We start from the raw sequence: 27,206 nt of genomic DNA, 5'->3' as shown, positions 1-27,206 counted from the left end.
TGGCACAAAAACAGAAATGTAGATCAATGGAACAGGATAGAAAACCCAGGGATAAACCCACGCATACATGGTCATCACCTTATCTTTGATAAACGAGGCCAGAATATACAACGGAGAAAAGACAGCCTCTTCAATAAGTGGTGCTGGGAAAAGAGGACAGCTACATGTAAAAGAATGTAATTAGGGCTTCCCTGGTGGCGCAGTGGTTGAGAGTCCGCCTGCCGATGCAGGGGACATGGGTTCGTGCCCCGGTCCGGGAAGATCTCACATGCCGCAGAGCGGCTAAGCCTGTGAGCCATGGCCGCTGAGCCTGTGCGTCCGGAGCCTGTGCTCCGCAATGGGAGAGGCCACAACAGTGAGAGGCCCGCATATCAGGGAAAAAGAATGAAATTAGAACACTCCCTAACTCCACAGACAAAAATAAACTCAAAATGGATTAGAGACCTAAATGTAAGACCAGACACTATAAAACTCTTAGAGGAAAACATAAGAACACTGTTTGACATAAATCACAGCAATGACTTTTTTGACCCACCTCCTAGAGTAATGGAAATAAAAACAAAAATAAACAAATGGGACCTAATGAAACTTAAAAGCTTTTGCACAACAAAGGAAACTATAAATAAGACAAAAAGACAATCTTCAGAATGGGAGAAAATATTTGCAAATGAATCAATGGACAAAGGATTAATCTCCAAAATATATAAATAGCTCATGCAGCTCAACAGTAAAAAAAACAAACAATGCAATCCAAAAATGGGCAGAAGACCTAAATAGACATTTCTCCAAAGAAGACATGCAGATGGCCAAGAGGCTCATGAAAAGCTGCTCAACACCACTAATTATTAGAGAAATGCAAATCAAAACTACAATGAGATATCACCTCACACCAGTTAGAATGGGCATCATCAGAAAATTTACAAACAGCAAATGGTGGAGAGGGTGTGGAGATAAGGGATCCCTCTTGCACTGTTGGTGGGAATGTAAACTGATACAGCCACTATGGAGAACAGTATGGAGGTTCCTTAAAAAACTAAAAATAGAACTACTGTATGACCCAGCAATCCCACTACTGGCCACATACCCAGAGAAAACCATAATTCAAAAAGACACATGCACCCCAATGTTCATTGCAGCACTATTTACAATAGCCAGGTCAAGGAAGCAACCTAAATGCCCATCGACAGATGAATGGATAAAGAAGATGTGGTACATATATACAATGGAACACTCAGCCATAAAAAGGAATGAAATTGGGTCATTTGTAGAGATGTGGATGGATGTAGAGACTGTCATACAGAGTGAAGTCAGAAAGAGAAAAACAAGTATTGTATAATAATGCATATATGTGCAACCTAGAAAAATGGTACCAAGGAATTGGTTTGCACGGCAGAAATAAAGACACAGATGTGGGCTTCCCTGGTGGCGCAGTGGTTGGGAGTCCGCCTGCCGGTGCAGGGGACGTGGGTTCGTGCCCCGGTCCGGGAGGGTCCCATGTGCCGCGGAGCAGCTGGGCCCGTGAGTCATGGCCGCTGGGCCTGCGTGTCCGGAGCCTGTGCTCTGTGGCGGTGAGAGGCCCGCGTACCGCAAAACAAACAAACAAACAAAAAAAAACATTAAAAAAGACACAGATGTGGAGAACCAACGTATTGACACCAAGGGGGGAAAGTGGTGGTGGGGGGGATGAATTGGGAGATTGGGATTGACATGTATACACTAATATGCATAAAATAGATAACTAATAAGAACCTGCTGTATAAAAAAAATAAACAAAATAAAATTCAAAAACAAAGTTCTTTAGAGAGAAGGAAAATGATAAAGATCAGAAACTTGGATCTACATAAAAAAGAGCATCAGAGCAGGAGTAAAAGTAAAATTAAAATTTTCTTCTTCCTAATTGATGTAATAGATAACTGTATTCAGAATAATAGCAACAGTGATACAATTACGTATGCTTATAGATAGATATGCTTATTCATGCTTACTTATAAGTGAAATGAACTGACAGCAATGTACAAGGGATGAGAGGAAAGAATTAGGTTTATTTTGTTATTATAAGGTACACTACTTGTGAAGTGGTACAGTGTTATTTCAAAGAGAATTTGGGTTAGTTGTAAATGTATATTGTAAAATCTAAGGCAACTTTTCCTTAAAAAAGTAAAAAAAAGAAATAGAACTGATATGCAGAAAAGAGAAAATGGGATCACATAAAATGCTCAGTTAAAACCACAAAAGGCAGAAAAAGAACAGAAGATAAAAATATGAACAAAGAACAAGGACAACAAATAAACAGTAACAGATATGGTAGATATTAATCCAACACTATCAATAATCACTTTAAACTCCAATAGTCTAAATGCATCAATAAAAGACAGAGGTTGTCATAGTGGATCAAGAAGAAAACCTAACTATATATGTTGTCTACGAGAAATCCACTTTAAAGACACAGATCAAAAGTATATGGATGAAGAAAAAAAAAAAAAGTATATGGATGGAGAATGATATATCATGATAACACTAATTATAAGATAGCATAAGTAGATACATTAATGTCAAACAGAGCAGACTTCAGCCAAGAAAAGTTATCAGGGTTAAAGAGGAGCATATATATAATGATAAAGGGGTTCATTCCTAAAGAAGACATAATAATCCTTAATGCGTATGCACCTAACAGGAAAGCATCAAAATAGATGAGGCAAAAACTGATATAATTATAGGGAGAAATACATGAATCAACTACTGTAGTTAAGATACTTCAACATCCTTCTGTCAGAAATAGAGCCGATTACTGTAATCCATCACATCAATAGGCTAAAGAAGAAAAATTACATGATCATATCAATAGATGCAGAAAAAGCATATGAAATATATCCAAATGCCCATTCATGATTAAAACTCTCAGGAGACTAGAAATAGAGGGGGACATCAATTTGATAAAGACTATCTTCTACAGCCTACAGCTAAGATCATACCTAACCATGAGAAACTCAAAACTTTCCCACTAAGATCAGGAACAAAGTAAGGATGTTCCCTCTCACCATTGCTTTTCAACATCATAATAAAATCCTAGCTAATGCCACAGGACAAGAAAAGGAAATAGAACTAATAAATGATTACAACGAAGTTGCCGGATACAAGGTTAACACACAAGAGTTCATTGCCTTCCCATATACTAGCAATGAACAAGTGGAATTTAAATTAAAAATACAATACAATTAACATTAGCACGTCCCCCCCCCCAAATGAAATACTTTGGTGTAAATCTAACAAAATATGTACAAGATCTATATGAGAACCCAATCACTCCTAAGCACTTCTACCTCTACCACCCGGTTCCTTAGTCTCCTTTCCTGATTACTACCATAGATTTCTGGCTGGTCTCTGCTTCTACATTTAACGGTCTCTTTTCTCCTCACTGTAGCCAGGGTAATCCTGAAATCAGATTGTGTCTCTCTCTCTTTTGTTCAAAACTCCACCTCACTATGAGTAAAGCCAACATTTTCACAGTGGCCTCAAAAGTCCTGGTGTTCTGGTTCCCAACAACCTCTCTGACCTCATCTTCTACCACACACTCCACGCTTACTCTGCTGTAACCATGTGGCTTCCTTGCTGTTCCTTAAACAAGGTCCCATCCCAGGAACTCTGTACTGCTATTTACTCTTTCCCTAAATATCCAAAAGGGTCAGTACTTACTTCCTCCATGTCTCATATCATCTAATAGGAACACCATCTCCATCTCTGAATACCCTATCTAAAACAGTAACAGTCCTAACCACACATTCCACAACACTCTTCTCTTCTATTTATTTTTTCAGTACATTTAAACATGACCAACACCCGACTTATTTTGTATTTATCTGTGTTCTGTCTGTCCCACCTCTCCCCCATCTCCGCCCTCACCAACTATAACATTAAACAGAGGTTTTGTCCATTCTGTTCACTGGCACCTAGAACTGTGCCCGGCACATGTGGGTACTCAGATATTTGTTGAATGAATTAAAATACATAAGCTCATCTACCACTATTGATCTCATATACGAAATAAAAACCCGTCAATATAAAAACCATTCCTGATAATTCCTATGCTAATACATTAATCTGTTAAGTAACTGCAGGTAGAATACTCAATTCAATTTATCCATTACGAATTTTTTTTCAACTTTTTAGGTGTAGCATATCAAACAAGAACTTTATTGATAACCCCACTTTTTGCTTTTGCAGATATCCAGGATTACCGGTGATTATTTACATTACAATTATTCAAGTAAGCAAGTAAAAGAAAAAAAAAATCACAAATTACCAGAAAATTAACTCCTCTTCCTCAAAAAAACAGAGAACAAAAAATGGTTTAGAGCATGCGCTGGCAAACTTCCTACAAAGGGTTAGACAGTATAAGCTTTAAGCTTGGTGGGACACATACATATAGTCCCTGTTGTTTATTATAACCCTTTAATAATGTAAAAATCATTCTTAGTTTCTAAACATACAAAAACAGGCTACAGGCTGGATGTGACCCACAGGTAATAGTCTGCCAACCCTAGTTCAGAGAAATGCCCTGAATGCTTAGTCTGATGTTTTATAGCATCCAAGATACATGCCTATATACACCTAAGAAAAGCATGAAAAAAGGACAATTATGAATACAGCATGCTGGAGAGGTAAATAGTTCTCAAATTTTTCCTGAGTTGTAATAGCTGTATTTTATATCTGGAAAACATATTAGAATAAGTATTTTTAAAAGTATTTCAGAGCAAACTAGTAAGTGACTTCTAGATAATCCTTCTAATATTAAATACCCTTCATAAATTAATGGTTGACCCTATGACATTTACAATATCTTTAAAAAAATAAGAAACATCAAAAACAGTACCTCATACAGAAACATATGCTTATAGCCTTCTCAGATAAATTTTTTACAATGAAATCTGCAAAAGTTTTAGAATTTTTACCTGCCACAATATTCCCAGAACGTGCCACAACCTTGAATCCATCGGCTACTTTGTCTACACTATCTCCATGGGTAAGCAAAACAATTTCTTCCTTCTGAAGGCCCCTAATAAAAAATAAAACAATACACAAATAGCTTAATTATTAGACATGATTAATGGATTCTTTGCTTTATTTTTTTCTAGCTTTATTGAGACATAATAACATATATAACATTATGTTAAGTTTAAGGTGTACAATGTGATGATTTCATATACATATATATTGTGAAATGATTACTACAGTAAAAGTTAGTTAACATATCCACCACCTCACACAGTTACCATTTTCTGTGTGTGGTGAGAGCATTTAAGATCCACTCTCAGGCTTCCCTGGTGGCGCAGTGGTTGAGAGTCCGCCTGCCGGTTCAGGGAGCATGGGTTTGTGCCCCGGTCTGGGAAGACCCCACATGCTGCGGAGCGGCTGGGCCCGTGAGCCATGGCTGCTGAGCCTGCATGTCCGGAGCCTGTGCTCCGCAATGGGAGAGGCCACAGCAGTGAGACGCCGGCGTACAGCAAAAAAAAAAAAAAAACAGATCCACTCTCTTAGTGACTTTCAAATATACAATACGGTGTTGTTAACTGTAGTCATCATGCTGTACATAAGATTCCTAGAACTTATTCATCTTATAATTGGTAGTTTTTTGCTTTAGAAATACTAGCTTCTTCTGTGTGTAAATCAAGAAAAGAGAGAAAGTATGTAACGGTGCAACACTGCTAGAATTTAAACTTATTCTGTCCATTATAAAGCAAATAACAATAATAAATTTCAAAAAAAGACAATCCATAAAAATTGAAAACTGAAACAATATATAAAGTTATTTTTTTTAACTTTTTATATTATGTTGAAGTATAGTTGATTAACAATGTTGTGTTAGTTTCAGGTGTACAACAAAGTGATTCAGTTATACATATACATGTATCTATTCTTTTTCAAATTCTTTTCCCAATTAGGTTGTTACATAATATTGAGCAGAGCTCCCTGTGCTATGCAGTAGGTCCTTGTTGGTTATCCATTTTAAATACAGCAGGTGTACATGTCAGTCCCACACGCCCTGACTCTCCCCACCCCCAGGCCATCCCCCCACCACCGGTAACTGTAAGTTCGTTCTCTAAGTCTGTGAGTAAAAAATAAATAAAGTTGGTAATATAACGCCCCCCACCACCACACACACACAATTTCAAGAGGCTATAAGATAATAATTTCAAAATTATATCTCTATTGGAATTTATCTTAAGGACAGAAGTAATTAATGGCATGGATTAAAACAGATGTAAGTAACATTTATCAAATGCAATTGTGTGGACTTTCTTTGGACCCTGATACAAACAAATCAACCATAAAAAGATATTTTTTACATTATGAAAAAATCTGAACAAGGACTTGGTATTAAATAATATTAAGAAATAAAAAATTTTAAATAAAGCAAGAAGATAAAGTACTTTAAAAGCAAAAGGATGTTTTGCGGTTGTTATTATTGTCATCACTATTACTTAGGATTAGTGTAGGTTGTAACTGAATACCAGGATTTTAGAACTATAAGACAGAAAAACTTTAAATCTTAACCAGATCTTTACATTTAAAGCCTCCTGTACTATCACCTTCTACCAGCAAGATTCCTGAAGTAGTTCTCAAGAGTAGTCACTTGAGATACAGATCAATGTAAGCAACACCTCTCCATTATGAAGTAGAACAAGCACTGGATTTCAAAAACGTATTTTGGCAATGAGCAGCTTCAGTTCATAAAATTATTTTGAGCAACTCTGGCTTCTTTTTATTAATATCCCTTTGAAAACAAGAATACTTGAATACAGATATACTTATTTTTGTTCTTTCTAGTATTAAAGAAAAGCCAGCCACAGCCAGTTCTGTGTAAAAACTAGGAAATCTCCATTTCAGATAAAAGTTCTTAACTTGAATTTTAAAATTTCTGATCTGTCCAATTTGGAGAACACTATTCATTAAGAATTAATTTAGGCACAACTCAATGGAGGCTGTAAGAATATGTTAATAAACAAATCTATAAAAATAATTAGCACAGTTATAAGAAATGATAATAAAGACAACATGTGCACATTAACTGACATCAGCCAGCGTTTTACAGATTGAATGCAGTTAGGGAGAAATGTGATTTTTAAATAAAAATGAAATTTAGTTCAAAAAAAAGTAAGTGAGTAATTCTATCAATAGTCCGCCTAAATGGGCTATATCCAAAACATCGGAAAACCCCAAAAAAGAAAGCAAGTGACTAAAACTTAAGTTTTCTGGTCTTTCAGGAAGCTGAATGAAAACTCAGCTATTTTTTTTAGTAAAGCAGAAGATAAATGATTCTAGAAAGCCAATGAATAGCTCATTCACCAATCTTCAAATACATTAGAGCTGCTGTACCTAATCTATTATCACCTAGCAATAAAATAAATTAATACATTCACTGTATTAAAGACAGTACACCAAGTATAGTTATGCTCAGATACAGTAAAGAAAGTGAGGAAGAGGGAAATAAAACACATATTTAGTAATGAGTCCAGCAATGGGTAGCTTGCTAAGTACCCAGAGCAAGAACATGGTAGAGGAAGAGGTATACAAATGCAGGACAGTTTAAAACATTATCCATCTGCCACGTCTGTCATACTAATGTTTAGAATCACACTCTACTGAAAGAGTGAAAAGGGAAAACTACAAATGTTGGCATCACAATATGCTGTCCCAAAGAGGGGTTCAAGACGGCACAGGTGCTTTTATTAAATTATGTCATTAAGTGCTTTTCTTATCCCTAATTAGCATCACTGCGATCTGCTGCTGTCTTGACACTCAACTGGAAGACAAATATGACAATTAACACCTTTGGCCACTACTGTGGCCTTAATTTTGTCTAAGAATTACAGAATCTCCAATTTTAAAGAATAACATTCCCAGCTGTAAGTTAGTTAAGCTACTAACATTCTTATTGATCTAAAAATATCTTTAATACCTGAATAATGAGCATGTGTTATCCACACTAATACTGAAGACTCCATCTTCTCTAACACTTTTTTTGTGCACAGTACCTCCAAATACCTTATTCATCATCTGTTCAAGAGAAAATAAATTGATGTTAATATAAATCAAAAGAAAATCACTCAATTTCTTACATTAATAATTTATGTTTCTTATTTTTAGGATAGCTGTTATATTTGTGCCCCCCAAATAAAGGAAGTCTGATAACTGTAGATAACTTGGTGCTATTATATATAATTATAAAGTTCTTAAAAGGCATAGTTATAAAACAAAACTAAATTAATAAAAATTAACCTCAGGTCAAATTCCTAAACACTGGCAAATTTTCCATTTAGGGTACTTTAATTCATCTGTTAAAAATAGGGATTTCTTGGGATTCCCTGGTGGCGCAGTGGCTGGGAGTCCGCTTGCCGATGCAGGGGACGCAGGTTCGTGCCCTGGTCCGGGAAGATCTCACATGCCGCGGAGCGGCTGGGCCCGTGAGCCATGGCCGCTGAGCCTGCGCGTCCGGAGCCTGTGCTCCGCAACGGGAGAGGCCACAACAGTGAGAGGCCCGCGTACCGGCAAAAAAAAAAAAAAATAGGGATTTCTTTAACACTTACATCTTAAAGCATTTTAAAAGGCACTTTGAGCTTAGAAAGTACCTAGGTTGGTATTAAAACCAGGCAGATATAAATTCCTCCAAACTGTTTAATCTTTGGCTCCAAAGGAATAGTCTGAAAGTCTGCAAAAGGCTGTCCTGTGGAGATGAGATAAGCAATAAAATCTGGTCTTTCAATTAAATTTATTTGTTCAAATCCCATACACCTACAGACTTTTAAGTGGTCTCTACATTCTGACCCTTCTTGTGTCAATCTTCTTATTTATCACTTACATATGTCCAAACACCCCCAACACCAGACACACACAAGATTTTTAGGAACATTAAATCTGCATCAATAAAATCACTACAACCCATCTTGGTATGTCTGTTCCACAACAGGTGTCATAAGATACCTGCCACAACAATATGTGATGCAGGTTGACCCAGCCCCCAACAGAAAAGTAGGCAGAGGGCTAAATAAATGTTCATTCTTGTGATGCACAACGGCATATTCTTCAAAACCATCAGCAAATGCTGCCCTCTACATTCTCCTCTTAGACATTCACAATTAACCTTCCTGCAATAAAGGTTTGGGTTAAGTCCAGCAGTTAAAAAAAACCCTGCTAACCCTTGTTTAACCCAGTATTTCCCAAACTAAAGACTCATAAGTAAAACACTTTCTGCAGCACCTTAACCAACACAGTTTAGGAAATACTGCTGCAGTCTAATCAGTCCCCTTGCCTCCAGTCTTGCCTATCTTCCAGCCTATATTCCAGAGATCTACGAATGTCAGCTACTAAAATATAAATATGATTCTGTTAGTCCATTATTAAATTCTTAATGGCTCTCTATTATCTACATCTGGGTTGGTAAATTTTTCCTGTAAAGGGCCAAAGAGTAAGTATTCTAGCCTTTGCAGGCGCTACTGTGTCTGGAGCAACTGTTCAACTCTTGTCGTCGTTAACACAAAAGCATCCATAGACAATACTTAAAGGACTGGATGTGGCGGTGTTCTAATAAACTTTATTTATGGGCACTGAAACTTGAATTTCATTTAATTTTCACATGTCACAAAATATAATTTTTTTTTAAATGTTTTTCAACTCCAACCATAAAAACCATTTTAAAATCATAAAAACCATTCTTAGCTTGCAGGTCATACAAAAACAGGCAGTGGGCCAGCTTTGGCAGCAGGCTATAGTTTGCTGACCCCTTGTCTACAGGATAAAGTCCAATACGGAACACAGACTTTTTAATACATTGCCCCCGTCTAATTTTACCTCTCATCTTCCCTGTCATTCTCTACTCCAGCTATTCAAACTGGTGTGATTACCGAAGCTGACCGTGTCCTCTCCCCCCATGTCTTCAGGTCTCTTCACAGTCCCAGGGGCCTAACAAAGTATGTGGCCCAGAGCAGTCAGTCATTCAAATTTGCTGAATGAAAAATGAATGTTTTCCTCTACACCACTCAATGAACCTTGTGCACCTCTGCCTCCTCTAATTTGCAGTTCTTAATTAGAAGAGAGCTGAATGATCAAGATAACCAAAGCTGTTGGAACACTACACAATTTAAAAGTTCACAGAGTCTAAATTAAAGGCTTTTACAAAGCCAAAGGCTTGAAGTAAAATTTAAAGCTATGTCACCTATTCAGAAGGCTTTCATGCTTATTCTTGATTCCTGACTATATGCTACTTAAGGGTGAGAATACAAGGAGTTGAAAGACCAGCTAAGTGTGTGTGTGGGAGGAGGGAATAATTTTATGTAGAGTAAAACACTTTACTTTGTTAAAATTTTGTTTTAATATTCTATTTTGACTTAAGGAAATGGTTTTCAGTATGGATTCCTGATAACCTCGAGGTCCTAAATGTCTCAAAAAAAACCCCTGAAAGTCTACTAGGTCTACCACTCTAATTGGGTCAGCTTCCCTCTTATCTGTTTTATATGCCAAGGTTTTAAAATAAATCTTAGATTTGGGAGGGGGAAACAGAAGGAAATTCCACCAATAAAAACAATTTGACAAAACCTGTGGGAGTGTATAAAGAAGCCAAATGCTTGTAATAAAGATGTTTCTTTAAAAAAAAATGAAATTATAGTGAAGAGAGAAGTCACAGTCTAGAAGGTATATGCAATATATATGATTGGCAAAAGTTTAGTATCCAGCATACATAAAAACAATCTAAAAAATTCAACAAGAAAATGTGCAAAAATCACAAATAAGCTTTTACAGCAAAGCAGACACTAATGACTAATAGCAAATAAACACATGAATCTCAAAATAAGGAAAATGACCATTAAGACTATCAACATAATGTCATTTAATACCTTTTCAGCTAGGCAAATTCAGGGAAAAAAAAAAAAAAGCTGACCTTGTCAAGGCATGGCAGGGATATAGAGCAGAAGGAATTTTTATATACTTATATACTGCTCTGGGAAGGTACTTTGGGGGCAAATATCATTTCCTCGTGAAGCTGAGACTCGGCATTTCAATTAATTAGCCTAGAGAAAAGTCTGTGTACGTACAATACCAGATGAAGAGTCCAAAAATATTCATGGCAGTATCTGTAATAGCAAAAATCTGGGAAAAGACCAGTGATACTAACAGTGGAATGTATAATTAATTTGTGCTACATTCAAACAATAAACTCAGTAGTGAAAATAAAATTAATTAATCTCAAAACCAAAAATGAAAATACACGAAGTATGATTTCACTTATATTAAGGTCAATAGGCAAAATTAAGTAAAATATTATTTAGAAATACAATATGTATAAAGCTACAAAGAAAAGAAAGGGAATGAATGACATTTCAGGAAAGTGTTACCTCTTGCAGGAAGAGAGAAGAATGTAGAATGGAAAAAAGCATAAAGAGAGTTTTAAAAGTTCTACTAATATTCTATTTCTTATGCTGAGTGGGGCATAAACAGTAATAGAGGTAAAGGGAGCAAGGAGCAGGACAGACTTTTTTCTTCCAAAGCAAAGAACTACCAGGAAGCAATCAGAAAGACTCTTGACAAGAGTTAATGGCAAAAGATGGTACAGAAGACATTGAAATAACTAAAATTTCAGGATGCCATGGAGGGGGCAAAGGTATATACCAGAGTGAGAACTTTGGTGCTAAAATTACTCAACTAAGAGTCACTAAGAAGCGGTAGTCCTTTACAAACAGCATATTAGCTACGTGGTATTATTTATTTATTATTTATTTATTTATCAATATTTTATAGAAAGACAATTTCTGCCCAAAGGAGCAAGATCAGCCTATTCCCTTATACTACTATGAAAGTTCAGATGACAAAGGCAAAATTTTTTATGCATTTAACATAAGCAGGCCAGGCTCTGGCTACCACAGACCCCTACTGAATGACAGAAAAATGTGGTCTTCCAATTATAAGGGGGTACTGACATAATGGAGAAACAGTCAGCCACTATCATTTAAATTAAGGGAGCATTTTCCAGACCTGTTCACTCTAAGTGGGTGCCAAAAAAATATCTTGTGAGACTCTTCCTTACAAAATGTTATAATGCCTCTCAATATACTAAAAACCATTTAATTACAGATTGTGCTGGACTTGCCTGGCTGCCCAGTGGTTAAGACTCTACACTTCCAATGCAAGGGGGACAGGTTTGATCCCTGGTCAGAGAACTAAGATCCTACATGCTGTGTGGCATGGCCAAAAATTTTTTTTTAAATTGTAATTATTAGTTGTGCTTTATGATTAATATTGACTACTCAGGCAAGGAAGATCAATAAATTATGTAAATACATTACATCATGGGGCAAAGACATATTTAAAAAAAAGAGTCAGCCAATTTCCAATGTTCAATCTGATCAGGAAACAGGCTCTTATGAGAAAACATATTAGAATACTAGGTGGGAAAATCTAAAAATAAGCTATTATCCAAGTCAAATTTATAATCACCAGTTGACTTTTCAGAGCACATTACAGGGGAAAAAGAACCTTTTACTATAAAATTCTTGTTGCCTAGATAAGAAAATATCCATTATCACAGATTTTGTATTTTATATATTTTTAGTCAGCATTTCCTCTAAATCAATGGGAAATCATAACAATCAATTAACAAGAAGCAAAATCTGGTAAAGCTGTTTTGCAGACCAGTGATTTCTAATATTCTGCCCTTGTATCAAGAGTATGAATAATAAAAATATTCACATTCTTACGTGAACATTGATTTATGTCCCTTCCTTTACTGAAAGCTCCAGAGACAGCTATTAGAAAATGTATTGGTCTGTTCACTTTCTAACTTTTGAATAGCTTCCCTTTGTGCCATTATTCATATCAATACACAAGTTTCAACCACATTGTTTAAAAAAAAGACAATTCACTGTTCTGCTCACTACTAAAATGAGGAGGGTCCCAAAATGGCACCAACACCGGGGTCCTCATGGTAGAATTAAGCTTCCAAAAATAGCTGCCTCCAGTGTCTATGTCTCCAGGGTGAGCTCCAATTGCCTCCTGCCTCTCCAGGAGACTCTCCAAGATCAGCAGGTGGGTCTGACCCAGGCTCCTTTTAAATTACTGCTTCTGCCCTGAGTCCTGGAGCGTGTGAGATTTTGTGTGCACCCTTTAAGAGTGGAATCTGGATTTCCCACAACCCTCTGTCTTTCCCAAAAGTAAGCTCCACTGGCCTTCAAAGCCAAATGTTCTGGGGGTTCATTTTCCTGGTGCAGGAACCCTGGGCTGGGGAGCCCAACATGGGGCTCTGACCTTGGGGGAAACCTCTGAAATTGTAATTATTCTCCCATTTGTGGGTCACCCACGCAGGGCTATGTGTTTTGACTGTAACTCTGACCCTCCTACCCATCTCATTGTGGTTCCTTCTTTATATCTTTAGCTGTAGAAGACCTCTTCTGCTAGATTCTCATCAATAGTTGCTCTGTAAATAGTCATTAATTTTGGTGTGCCCATGAGAGGAGGTGAGCTCAGTGTTTTCCTATTCCACCATCTTGGCCACTCCCCTACATATACTTAATTAACATTACAGTGAAGACACCTGGCAGACACCATCTTAACAAAATAATCAAAATGAACATCACCGATCATGATATTACTTGACATCATGTGCCTCCTAATGAGATGCTCTGAGAAGAGCACAGCATTACTTCTGTGGTATTCCTGCCAAAAATACATAACCTGAATCTAACAATGAGTAAACATCAAACAGACCAAGACTGAGGACTACTCTACAAGGTAACTGGAATGTACTTTGTTTTTAATTGCCAAGGTCATGAAAGAGAAGGAAAGATTGAGGAATGATTCCAAACTAAAGTAATGTAAAGCGACATGACAACCTAATACAACACATGGTCCTAGACTGGATTCATGAATTATAAGAGACATTAATGAGACCAACAGTGAAATGTGAATGAAGTCTGTGGATCAGATGCTAACATTGAGTCAATGTTAACTTCCTGATTTTGATAACTGTACTGTGGTTATGTAGGACAGAATTCTAGTACTTAGGATACAACAAGTAACAGAACACCTTGTTTGCAAATTACTCTCAAAATGGTTAAAAATGTCATAATTGGGGAACTGAGTAAAAGTATACAGGAGCTCTGTGAACTACTTCTGCAACTTTTAAGTGTATTTAAATGTCTAAGTTTTTTTTTTAATGGACAGTGTTTTGTTGTAAGCAGTAATATAGTTGCTTTTCTGAAAATCCCCATTGAAGTCAGTTCTGCCATACTAGTGTAGCAATTCATAAACAGTTGTAATATGAACAAATTATCTCATATAACTAAATATCTTACTTACTCTAAAGATAGAAAATACTAATACAGTAGGAGTCAAAAGCAGAATAAATTAACTCTTAAGGCAAATTCATAGATGCATATACCTGCATGCCATAGCAAATTCCAAGAACAGGCTTGCCAATAGTGAATATTGCTGGATCAAACCAGGGAGCATCTTCTGCATACACGGAATTAGGTCCTCCAGAGATGATAATAGCACTGTGGATTTAAGGAAGAGAGTAATGAAGAATCTTTAACTGCTAATTCTTATACAAGTTCTATGCCCTCTCTTGCTTGTACCACTGAGGGAGACTTGATACAGATTCAGAGATTTTGTTATGTTTTCACTATGCTATAGCAGATCCAGATTCTATCAGCCTATTAACAGCCTCTTACACAGCTTAATTTTTTTTGGCCGCAGCATGCGGGATCTTCATTCCCTGACCAGGGATCGAACACGTGCCCCCTGCAGTGGAAGCACAGAGTCTTAACCACTGGATCGCCAGGAAAGTCCTCTACACAGCTTACTTATTTTTACTCTACTTTATTGCAATACATGGAAGTTTATCAATTCAACAAACACTTGTTAATAAGTACAAAATTCCAAATATATAAAACCAATGTTTCAATCTATGAAGGTTAGCCTGTATTTGTTTTGTTTCCTCATCAATGGAGGAAGTAAATGAGAATTCTAAAGCGAGATGGTGAAAATACAGGTCTCCTGAGAGGTCAGGAGTGAAGCAGGTCACAGCAGGACAACTGAAGGTATTATGAAGGCCCTGGATCATGCAGGGCAAAATACTCTACAATAAAGAATGGCAGAAAATGTGAAGAATTACCTAACTTTGCCTGTTTAAAACCTGTCCAATATTCCCACCAATTTTACCTGAGACCTAGGAATAAGAGCTAACACGACTTGCCTTATATGCCCTGCTCTCAGAACAGTGGTCAGTATTATCACTTAACTACATTACAATTTATAGAGCATTCCATGGGTTAACTTGGGAATAGAACTATTCATATAAAGAAAGCTGAAAATTGAGGCCTATATTACTCACCTGGCCTCTAATATAGCTAACTTTGATCCTCAGCATTCAATCAAAAACTTTATAGAACACTTTAATGTTATGATTTTTACATAAAAATTCAGATTTCTAGATTTTCTTTAGGGAAAACAAGGGGGAAAATCTGCTAATACTGGACTTTCACCCTTACATGGCCACAAATAACTGGAATCACAGAGAGACTTGCACCTTCAGACTACTCATGCTCTCCAGTTTACACAATACAGGCATACTTATGCCGTTTAATCAATCTAAAGTACTCTCAAACTCATTTTAAGTTTGAGTTTGCAGGAATCCTGATTTATCTATATTTCTAAAGGAAAAATGCATTCCAAGATATAACCAAAATCTACTTACAAACAAAACTGGATTACAATTCACCTTACAATTAGTGTCTGCCTGCCATGCAAAAACATATATAAACTAAAATACTAGACTTTAATACATCCAGAAAAATAATATAAGTCAAATTCATAAAAATTACCCAACAAGTTAATGTTTTTTGTTTTTTGCAGTACACGGGCCTCTCAGTTTTGGCCTCTCCCGTTGCGGAGCACAGGCTCTGGCTGCGCAGGCTCAGCGGCCATGGCTCACGGGCCCAGCCGCTCTGCAGCATGTGGGATCTTCCCGGACCAGGGCACGAACCCGTGTCCCCTGCAATGGCAGGCGGACTCTCAACTACTGTGCCACCAGGGAAGCCCATAATGTATTTTTTTTTTAATATTCTAACAATAATTTAAGTAAGCACAAAAGCCGTACTCTTTAAACCTTGTATTGGTAACATGAATTTTGGTATACATTATGTCTGCCCGCTTATCTCTTGCAAAAGAGACTGAAGATAACCTAATCAGATGATGAATGTGACATCTTTAAGATAACAATTTTAAAGGGGAATGGGCTAGCCCTAAGGGTAGATATGCAGCCTAGCCTCTTAAAAATGCATAAGCTAAAACTCTCTAAAACATACTTAATAATCAAAATCTCTAGAATTTCAGTATTTAGTTTGTATTTAGTTTTATAAAGGATAACCACCATGCAACTGCCCAGCATCCCTCATTAATCTGCTAAACAACTCAAGGCTATAAAGATTCTTAATACTATTAAAAAGAAAAGGCAACGGATTTAGTCAAGGATAAAACTCAAGCTGCACTTAAGCCAATTATGAAAATTCTTATCTCAGTAAGTCTTGAGAAGAACTAATCACTCATTCTGAGTTTTCTATTTCTACCCTGCTATGATTTTGAAACAACTTGCAATTACAAGGCCCACGAAGTCCTAAGGCATTCCAGATACCAATTTTATGTATCAAGCAAATCAAGGTTCTAAAAACAGGTAGGTTAAGATGTCTCTTAAGTCATAAACCTAAAATTTATTCTAGAAAAAGGGTGGTCAAATAACTATCTCAGCAGAAAGGATTATAGTAATGAAAGCCACAGTGCTATAGTTCCTATTCTTCTACAGAGAAAATAAGCTATAGGCATAAGCAGGACCTAGAAACGGTTGATGATCAGGTAAACAGGTGACAAGAAAAACAATCAGACTTCTATTGCCAATATTGGTTACCCTATTCCAAAACATTTGGTCGATTAGTTTGCTGGGGATTTTTGTGTTTGTTTTGGGTTGGGAGAATGATGGAACTTGGATCTGACAGAGAGCCATTCAGATTTCTTACAGTTTTTGATTCCCTTAAAACTGGTTCTCACTGGCAAATCAAGACAGTTGAATTAGATAAACTTCTTACTCTAAAATTCTACAGTTTAAAAGAGATACCTGTTTTTAATCTACATCCTAAAACTAGAACAGAGTTAAATGTAGACCTGCTTTTTCTGATTTGCAATTCACTCTATTTCAAAAAGAAGAAACAAAGGATAATGTATACTCATCTGTGAAGTTTTTAAAAGTTAATCATTTGTCTAATGGAAAAACATTATGTTTTTAAGAAAAATTAAACACATTATATTTTGGAAGAAATACAGCATTAAGCCTTAAGAGCTAATTAAGGATATAAACTGCAGTTGCTTGCTTCTGAATAACATTCAATTTAAAAGCAAACATTAATTCCAAGAGAAAAGACACAGCATTAACCAGAAATAGTTGTTAAAGGAAGAAGTTACAAGTCATTTTGACTAGTTTTAAGTGTACAAACTATGGAATTAGCCCTTAAATTAGAAGTCTTCATAATTTAGAAACTAGTTTCCTGGAATAGGAAGCAAAAGAGACTCATTGTACACAGAACTCTCTAATTTAGGTATTGTAGCCATTATACATATATATTCCTTTGAACAAATGCTCTGGGATGAATGAATGAATGAATGAACATAATAGCCAGATCTAAGTCTGATCCAGAAACCCTATGAAACATAAGATGTTCAAACGATAAATTCTTAAAACTATGCAAATAAAATTAATGTAATCTTTTCCTTTAATTTAAATTCCTTTTAATTCCCAGAGCCATGGGAAATTTCTTGTAAAACCATTCCATGTCTTAGTTTCATTAAGTAATTCAGTGCCCAAAAAAATTAATAAAAAAAAATCCTACAATCTAAGCTCAGCCTCCTCAGAAAAACATAAGTTAAAAGTCTACCGGAATCCTTGCTCTTTTACGGCAAATGCTGGTGTTTCCAAGGGGAAGATTTCAGACTGCACAAACAGTTCCCTCACTCTCCGGTCTATGACTTTCCCATACTGAGCACCCGCATCCAGAATGACAACAGCTCCTTCATAGTGGTGGTGGCCATCCTTAAGGTCTCCTCCGGCATTCTCCAGCTGCAAATATTAACACAAATGTCTTAATTATGAGAATTATGAAAATTAGAGCTACTTTTAAAAACTGTGGTCACTGTCAGCTCCAAAAACACACAGAAACTGTTAACTTAGGATTCTGAGTTGCCAATTCAAACACTTCTTAAGATTTTTATACATATCCATACACAGGCATAAATATAAGTTACCATCTACTGACGACATGATATACTCACTTTATGTTTAATGCATCTTATACACATTATCCAATACTAGGGTAAGCATACAGTCCAGCTGTGCCAAAATAAAGTACTGGTTTATGCCATGCCTGTTATACTGGCATTATTATTAATAGTGCCTCCTTCGAACCTCAAAAGCATCCCAGTTTGGGTAATAAATTATATGATCACCCAATCTAACTGTCACAGCATTCCTATGAGGGACATACTGATGAGGAACTGAAAGTTTCCTCCCAGAGTATATAAGCATACCCAAATTCACTTTATTAGGATTTTTTGTATTACCTGAGGAAAAAATATATATACATCTGACCCATAACACTAAAAGTTTTTAAATGTTTTTTAATCCTATCTCTGACAAGTCTACATTGAAAACACTCTTCTGGAGAGCAATTTGGCAAAACATAAAATTTTAACCATATGTGCTGAAATATTTATCTGGAGTGTGCTAAAATATTTACCTGGAACTGGCTTCAAAATAATGCAAGGGCAGGTGGGTATGGATGAAACAAGACTGACTATAGGTCAACCACTGAAACCACTGAAGTTGGGTGATACATATATTGTGTTCACTTTAGTCTCGATTCTGTTTTTGTTTATTTTACATAAGAAAAAGCTTTAAAATGTGTATGTACCCTGTAAATCCACTTGGAGGAAGCATATACAATATGATCCCATTTTAAAACATTTTGTGTAAAAGTGCAATGTATGTACATGTATGAAAAAGAATGTATAGACAGATATACACCAAAATATTAACAGAGGCAGTATCTGAGTACTAATGGAATTATAGTAGGTGATTTAAAATTTTTCTTTATGCTCTTCAGTATGTTCAAATATTTACAATACACATATTTTTGTAGTTTTTCCCCCTCCAGTTGTAAAATTTGCACACTAAAAAAAATCTTAAGCCAGCCCCTTAGGCATCTGTGTAACACTTTCATCCCTCTTCCCTCTCCATTTAAATGAATAAATACATGCAGACTGTGACTTCCCAGGTGGTCCAGAGGTTAAGACTCCACGCTCCCAATGCAGGGGGCCCAGGTTCCATCCCTGGTCAGGGAACTAGATACCGCCTACCACAACTAAAAGCCTGCATGCCGCAAACAAAATATCCCACGTGCTGCAACTAAAGATTCCTCACACCACAACAAAAATCCCATGTGCCACAACTAAAACCTGGCGTAGCCAAATAAATAAATACATAAATATTTTTTTAAAAAGTAAATAAAAAGAAATGCAGACTTCACAACACCACTAACACTTCTTCACTGCAGTAATGAAAAAGCAACAATCACAGGCATCTACAGAGGAGGATTTGTGAGAGGAACTCAACCATAGGCCAGAAAGAATTCCTCAGATCACAAAATGAAGGTTTTAATCATAAGAATATCAAGCAATGTAGAATAATCAGATCACAGAAAACAGAAGTTTATAGAATATATTAATGCAAGAAATGCTAAAACTTTCTCCTTTCAGACCTTTACCCTTAGTCTTAGTATACGTATATACATACACATTCCCCTTTAAGGAATTTATCTAAAAGTATTTTAATTTATTTTTTGTAAAGAATAAAGTACTTTTTAAAGACCACTATGTTATTGTGTAAATGTCTCAGATTTAGGTCCATTATCACCTTCAAAATTTTCACCAAATCCAAGTACAACCTGTTTTCTCATATTACAGGCAGAGTTCTCACTTTGCATGATTCTGATACGCAAGAATTTCATGCCATGCTTTATACCAGGGTTTAGTTAACTACAAACAGTCCCCAATATCATGGCTCCAATTTCAGTTAACATACATTAACATATAATAATTACATAAAGTTGCTCGTCAATTCACAAATCATCACATAAATAAGATGAACATCATGATCAATAGCCAATCATGTCCCTTCTCTCAAAGTCTACTGGTGATTAGTCACTGCACAACAAACAGCCGAGAGTGCAATTGTGCTGCCTTCTTGTTGCCCAGTGATAAATCCACATGCCATCTTACACATATGGATAATCAACGAAGATGAAAGTGCACCAAAGAAATTAAAACTGATATGCTGGAAGTGAATTTCGAATCCAATGTAAATGGAATTATGGAAGAAATAGCTGGCTGTGGCAAGGTTGACACTGCTGCAGTATAAGCCCCTCTAGATGTGCAGTCAGAGGAACTTAGTGAAGGCAACTTATCAACATCAATGAGTGGTTGTGATAAAACGGATAACAATGTCCCAGAGGAAGTCACTCTGAGAAAATACTTCAAATTAAAGAAACTCTTGGAGATATTTCATGACATTCAAAGTGCAAAGGATAAAATGTTGAAAGCCATCAAAGCATAGAAAAGATGTGAAGGGAAGCACTGTGTAAAAAACTTATCAAGAGTAGCTTAAAAAGAAATAGGGCTTCCCTGGTGGCGCAGTGGTTGGGAGTCCGCCTGCCAATGCAGGGGACGCAGGTTCGTGCCCCAGTCCGGGAAGATCCCACATGCCGCGGAGCGGCTAGGCCTGTGAGCCATGGCCGCTGAGCCTGCGAGTCCGGAGCCTGTGCTCCGCATCGGGAGAGGCCACAACAGTGAGAGGCCCGTGTACCGCAAAAAAAAAAAAATTAAATTAAAAAAATAAAAAGAAATAAAGCACAATTCTCAATGTTTCTAAAGTTTTAAGTGATACTAAATAGTAGTTTCACTACTTCCCTATTCTTTATAATTAACAGTAAGAATATTTCAACAAAAAATTTTAAAACGTCACAACACCATCATAATTTTCCCATTGATTATATGATTGCTTTGCATGGTTTCAGCTTGCAAGTCCATTTTTACGATCATTTTACTATCACACAGTGAAGACTGTCTATTTCTTTAAATCAACCATTTTTTTCTTAAATAAATTAGTTTTAAAAGAAAATTTTATAGTTTTCTTAGCACGTTTTAAAGCTGTTCAATCAAATGACATCAGAGATCACTGAGGAAACACTGAATCCTTGCCTCACTTCTTTCTACCTCAGCTATCAACTTGCCTATCCAGCAAAAGCTTCAACAACTCAGGGAAAAGCAAAAAGGTCACCAGTAATAAAAGCAAAAGTTCCATTCCCTAAAACCTTAAATCTATTTACTCTTACTTCACACAGAGTTGTAAAGTCTGATCATTAGGCTTCCAAACCCTCAAGGGATTAGAAAGAGCACCCTAAAGAGAAAAATAGCTCATTAGTCACACCATTAGTTGAGACAAATGAAATTCAACATCACAAGACAGAAAAACCTATTATATCTATTTATAAAATTGATTTAAAACTAAAGACGAAGTCTATCCCTCTCAGGTGACCTGAAGTCATCATAATAAAGTAAGTAATGTTCATATCTTTTATGATAGCAAGAATGTTAAGTAAAAACTAAACCATATTCAGCACCCTATTTAAGAATAAAGCAAAAGAATCTTGCAGATACTATAAATATGGAAATGGCATCATTTTTGGATCCTCCTGAATCTCCTCATATCACTGACCACCGGATATCAAAACCAGAACCCAAGACATATATCATATAACTAAATGATAAGTTATTCCTCTAAGAACCCCAAAATACAAGCTGGTGGGAATGAACTACCAGAGCCACAATCCCTGTGTTACAGCATCTGTGTGGGAAGCAACCAGGAATCATTAAAGAAAACCAGAGAATTCCACAATGGCCAACAGGTAGTAGCTAAAAGGCACAGGGGCCAATTTAAGAACAGCAGCTGCACTGGGAGGAGGTGTGGCCACTCCAATGGAGCAGAGGCAGCAAGAGAACCTAAGGGTTTAATTCCCCTAAACCTTTGAAACTGACAGGCCAGGACTCCCTTCTGGGTCAGGGCTCACAATAAGGAGCAACTGCTGGGATGAGAATCAAAATTAATAGGATAAGCCTGAACCAAGATGGCGGAGTAGAAGGACACGCTCGCTCTCACTCCCTCTTGTGAGAACACCAGAATCACAATAGGCTGCTGGACAATCATTGACAGGAAGACACTGGAACTCACCAAAAAAGATATCCCACATCCAAAGACAAAGGGGAAGCCACAATGAGACAGTAGAGGGGCACAATCACAGCAAAATCAAATCCCATAACTGCTGGGTGGTGACTCACAGACTGGAGAACACTTATAGCACAGAAGTCCACACACTGGAATGAAGGTTCTGAGCCCCACGTCAGTCTTCTCAACCTGGTGGTCCAGTAACGGGAGGAGGAATTCCTAGAGAATCAGACGTTGAAGCCTAGTGGGATTTGATTGCAGGACTTTGACAGGACTCGGGGAAGCAGAGATTCCACTCCTGGAGGGCACACACAAAGTAGTGTGCGCATCGGGACACAGGGGAAGGAGCAGTGACCCCATAGGAGACTGAACCAGACCTAACTGCTAGTGTTGGACGGTCTCCTGCAGAGGTGAGGGGTGGCTGTGGCTCACCATGGGGACAAGGATACTGGCAGCAGAAGTTCTGGAAAGTACTCCTTGGCATGAGCCCTCCCAGAGGCTGCCATTAGCCCCACCAAAGAACCCAGGTAGGCTCCACTGTCGGGTTGCCTCAGGCCAAACAACCAACAGGGAGGGAACCCAGCCCTACCCATCAGCAGTCAAACGGATTATAGTTTTACTGAGCTCTGCCCACCAGAGCAACAGTCAGCTCTACCCACCACCAGTCCCTCCCAACAGGAAACCTGAACAAGCCTCTTAGATAGCCTCATCCACCAGAGGGCAGACAGGAGAAGCAAGAAAAAAAACAATCCTGCAGCCTGTGGAAGGAAAACCACATTCATAGAAAGATAGACAAGATGAAAAGGCAGAGGATTACGTACCAGTGAAGGAACAAGATAAAAACCCAGAAAAACAACTAAATGAAGTGGAGATAGGCAACCTTCCAGAAAAGGAATTCAAAATAATGATAGTGAAGATGATACAGGACCTTGGAAAAAGAATGGAGGCAAAGACCGAGAGGATGCAAGAAATGTTTAACAAAGACCTAGAAGAATTAAAGAACAAACAGAGATGAACAATACAATAACTGAAATGAAAACTACACTAAAAGGAATCAATAGCAGAATAACTGAGGCAGAAGAACAGATAAGTGACCCGGAAGACAAAATGGTGGAATTCACTGCTGCAGAACAAAGAAAAAAGAATGAAAAGAAATGAAGACAGCCTAAGAGACCTCTGGGATAACATTAAATGCAACAACATTCGCGTAATAGGGGCCCCAGAAGGAGAAGACAGAGAGAAAGGACCCGTGAAAACATTTGAAGAGATTGTAGTTGAAAACTCCCCTAACATAAGAAAAGAAATAGCCACCCAAGTCCAGGAAGCACAGCAAGTCCCAGGCAGGATAAACCCAAGGAGAAACACGCTGAGACACATAGTAATCAAATTGGCAAAAATTAAAGACAAAGAAAAATTATTGAAAGCAGCAATAATTGCTGCTTTTCAATTATTGAAAAACTAAAAATAACATACAAGGGAACTCCCATAATGTTAACAGCTAATTTCTCAGCAGAAACTCTACAAGCCAGAAGGGAGCGGCATGATATACTTAAAGTGATGAAAGGGAAGAACCTACAACCAAGATTACTCTACCCAGTAAGGATCTCATTCAGATTCGATGGAGAAATCAAAAGCTTTGCAGAAAAGCAAAAGTTAAGAGAATTCAGCACCACCAAACCAGCTCTACAACAAATGCTAAAGGAACTTCTCTAAGTGGGAAACACAAGAGAAAAAAAGGACCTACAACAACAAACCCAAAATGATTTAAGAAAATGGTGATAGGAACATATATATCGAAAATGACCTTAAATGTGAATGGATTAAGTGCTCCAACCAAAAGACACAGGCTTGCTGAATGAATACAAAAACAAGATCCATATATATGCTGTCTACAAGAGACCCTCTTCAGACCTAGGGACACATACAGACTGAAAGTGATGGAATGGAAAAAGATATTCCATGCAAATGGAAATCAAAAGAAAGCTGGAGTAGCAACACTCATATCAGATAAAATAGACTTTAAAATAAAGAATGTTACAAGAAACAAGGAAAGACACTACATAATGATCAAGGGATCAATATAACAGAAGATATAACAATTATAAATATATATGCACCCAAAATAGGAGCACAATACATAAGGCAACTGCTAAGAGCTGAAAAAGAGGAAATCGACGGTAATACAATAATAGTGGGGGACTTTAACACCTCACCTACACCAATGGACAGATCATCCAAACAGAAAATTAATAAGGAAACCCAAGCTTTAAATGACACACTAAACCAGATAGATTTAATTAATATTTATAAGACATTCCATCCAAAAACAGCAGATTACACTTTCTTCTCAAGTGCACACAGAACATTCTCCAGGATAGATCACAGCTTGGGTCACAAATCAAGCCTCAGCAAATTTAAGAAAATTGAAAAAATATCAAGCATCTTTTCTAACCACAACGCTATGAGATTAGAAATGAATTACAGGGGAAAAAACATAAACAACACAAACACATGGAGGCTAAACACTACATTACCAAATAACCAAGAGATCACTGAAGAAATTAAAGAGGAAATCAAAAAATACCTGAGACAAGTGACAATGAAAACATGACAATACAAAACCTATGGGATACAGCAAATGCAGTTCTAAGAGGGAAGTTTATAGCTATACAAGCCTACGTCAAGAAACAAGAAAAATCTCAAATAAACAATCTAACCTTACAGCTAAAGGAACTAGAGAAAGAAGAACAAACAAAACTCCAAGTTAGCAGAAGGAAAGAAATCATAAAGCTCAGGGGAAAAATAAATGAAATAACAACAAAGAAAACAACAGCAAAGATCACTAAAACTAAAACCTGGTTCTTTGAGAAGTTAAACAAAATTGATAAACCATTAGACAGACTCATCAAGAAAAAGAGGGAGAGGACTCAAATCAATAAAATTAGAAATGAAAAAGGAGAAGTTACAACAGCCACCGCAGAAATACAAAGCATCCTAAGAGACTACTACAAACAACTCTATGCCAATAAAATGGACAACCTGGAAGAAATGGACAAATTCTTAGAAAAGTATAACCTTCCAAGACTGAACCAGCAAGAAATAGAAAATATGAACAGACCAATCACAAGTAACGAAATTGAAATTGTGATTAAAAATCTTCCAACAGGGGCTTCCCTGATGGCACAGTGGTTGAGAGTCCGCCTGCTGATGCAGGGGACACGGGTTCGTGCCCCGGTCCGGGAAGATCCCACATGCTGCGGAGCAGCTGGGCCTGTGAGCCATGGCCATTGAGCCTGTGCGTCTGGAGCCTGTGCTCCGCAACGAGAGAGGCCACAACAGTGAGAGGCCCACATACCGCAAAAAAAAAGAACAAAAAAATCTTCCAACAAACAAAAGTCCAGGACCAGATGGCATCACAGGTGAATTCTATCAAACATTTAGAGAAGAGCTAACACACATCCTCCTCAAACTCTTCCAAAAAGCTGCGGAGGAATGAACACTCCCAAACTCATTCTATGAGGCCACCATCACCCTGATACCAAAATGAGACAAAGATACTACAAAAAAAGAAAATTACAGACCAGTATCACTGATGAATATACATGCAAAAATCCTCAACAAAATACTAGCAGACAGAATCCAACAACACATTAAAAGGATCATACACCATGATCAACTGGGATTTATCCCAGGGAAGCAAAGATTCTTCAATATACACAGATCAATGTGATACCCCATATTAACAAATTGAAGAAGAAAAACCACATGATCACCTCAATAGATGCAGTAAAAGCTTCTGACAGAATTCAACACCCATTTATGATAAAAACTCTCCAGAAAGTGGGCATAGAGGGAACCTACCTCAACATAATAAAGGCCAAATATGACAAACCCACAGCAAACATCATTCTCATCGGTGAAAAACTGAAAGCATTTCCACTAAGATCAGGAACAAGACAAGGATGTCCACTCTCACTGCTATTATTCAACATAGTTTTGGAAGTCCCAGACACGGCAATCATAGAAGAAAAAGAAATAAAAGGAATACAAATTGGAAAAGAAGAAGTAAAACTGTCACTGTTTGCAGATGATATGATACTATACATAGAGAATCCTAAAGATGCCACCAGAAAATGACTAGAGCTAATCAATGAATTTGGTAAAGTTGCAGGATACAAAATTAATGCACAGAAATCTCTTGCATTCCTATACACTAAAGATGAAAAATCTGAAAGAGAAATGAAGGAAACACTCCCATTTACCACTGTAACAAAAAGAATAAAATACCTAGGAATAAAACTACCTAGCGAGACAAAAGACCTGTATGCAGAAAGCTGTAAGACACTGATGAAAGAAATTAAAGATGATATCAACAGATGGAGAGATATACCATGTTCTTGGATTGGAAGAATCAATATTGTGAAAATGACTATACTACCCAAAGCAATCTACAGATTCAATGCAATCCCTATCAAATTACCAATGGCATTTTTTTATGGAACTAGAACAAAAAAATCTTAAAATTTGTATGGAGACACAAAAGACCCCAAATAGCCAAAGCAGTCTTGAGGGAAAAAAACAGAGCTGGAGGAATCAGACTCTCTGACTTCAGACTATACTATAAAGCTACAGTAATCAAGACAATATGGTACTGGCACAAAAACAGAAACATAGATCAATGGAACAAGATACAAAGCCCAGAGGTAAACCCACACACCTATGGTCAACTAATCTATGACAAAGGAGGCAAGAATATACAATGTAGAAAAGACAGTCTCTTCAATAAGTGGTGCTGGGAAAACAGGACAGCTACATGTAAAAGAATGAAATTAAAACA

At 37.1% G+C, this 27,206-nt stretch overlaps 1 protein-coding gene across 2 annotated transcripts in view; it reads right to left on the bottom strand.

Moving 5' to 3' along the window:
• Positions 1–27,206, bottom strand: part of GMPS (guanine monophosphate synthase) — a 114,279-nt gene that overhangs the window by 44,176 nt on the left and 42,897 nt on the right. For both annotated transcript variants that reach the window (XM_060149875.1, XM_060149874.1), the window contains 4 exons: positions 17,970–18,151; positions 14,426–14,540; positions 7,958–8,055; positions 4,950–5,053 (listed from right to left, as the gene is read on the bottom strand). In XM_060149875.1, coding sequence (XP_060005858.1) covers positions 4,950–5,053; positions 7,958–8,055; positions 14,426–14,540; positions 17,970–18,151 — 499 coding nt within the window. The remainder of the gene's footprint in view (positions 1–4,949; positions 5,054–7,957; positions 8,056–14,425; positions 14,541–17,969; positions 18,152–27,206) is intronic.

The sequence above is a fragment of the Lagenorhynchus albirostris genome, chromosome 5, assembly GCF_949774975.1.
Source record: "Lagenorhynchus albirostris chromosome 5, mLagAlb1.1, whole genome shotgun sequence".
Classification (NCBI taxonomy): Eukaryota; Metazoa; Chordata; class Mammalia; order Artiodactyla; family Delphinidae; genus Lagenorhynchus; species Lagenorhynchus albirostris.
This window is presented reverse-complemented; position numbering and strand designations above follow the sequence as displayed.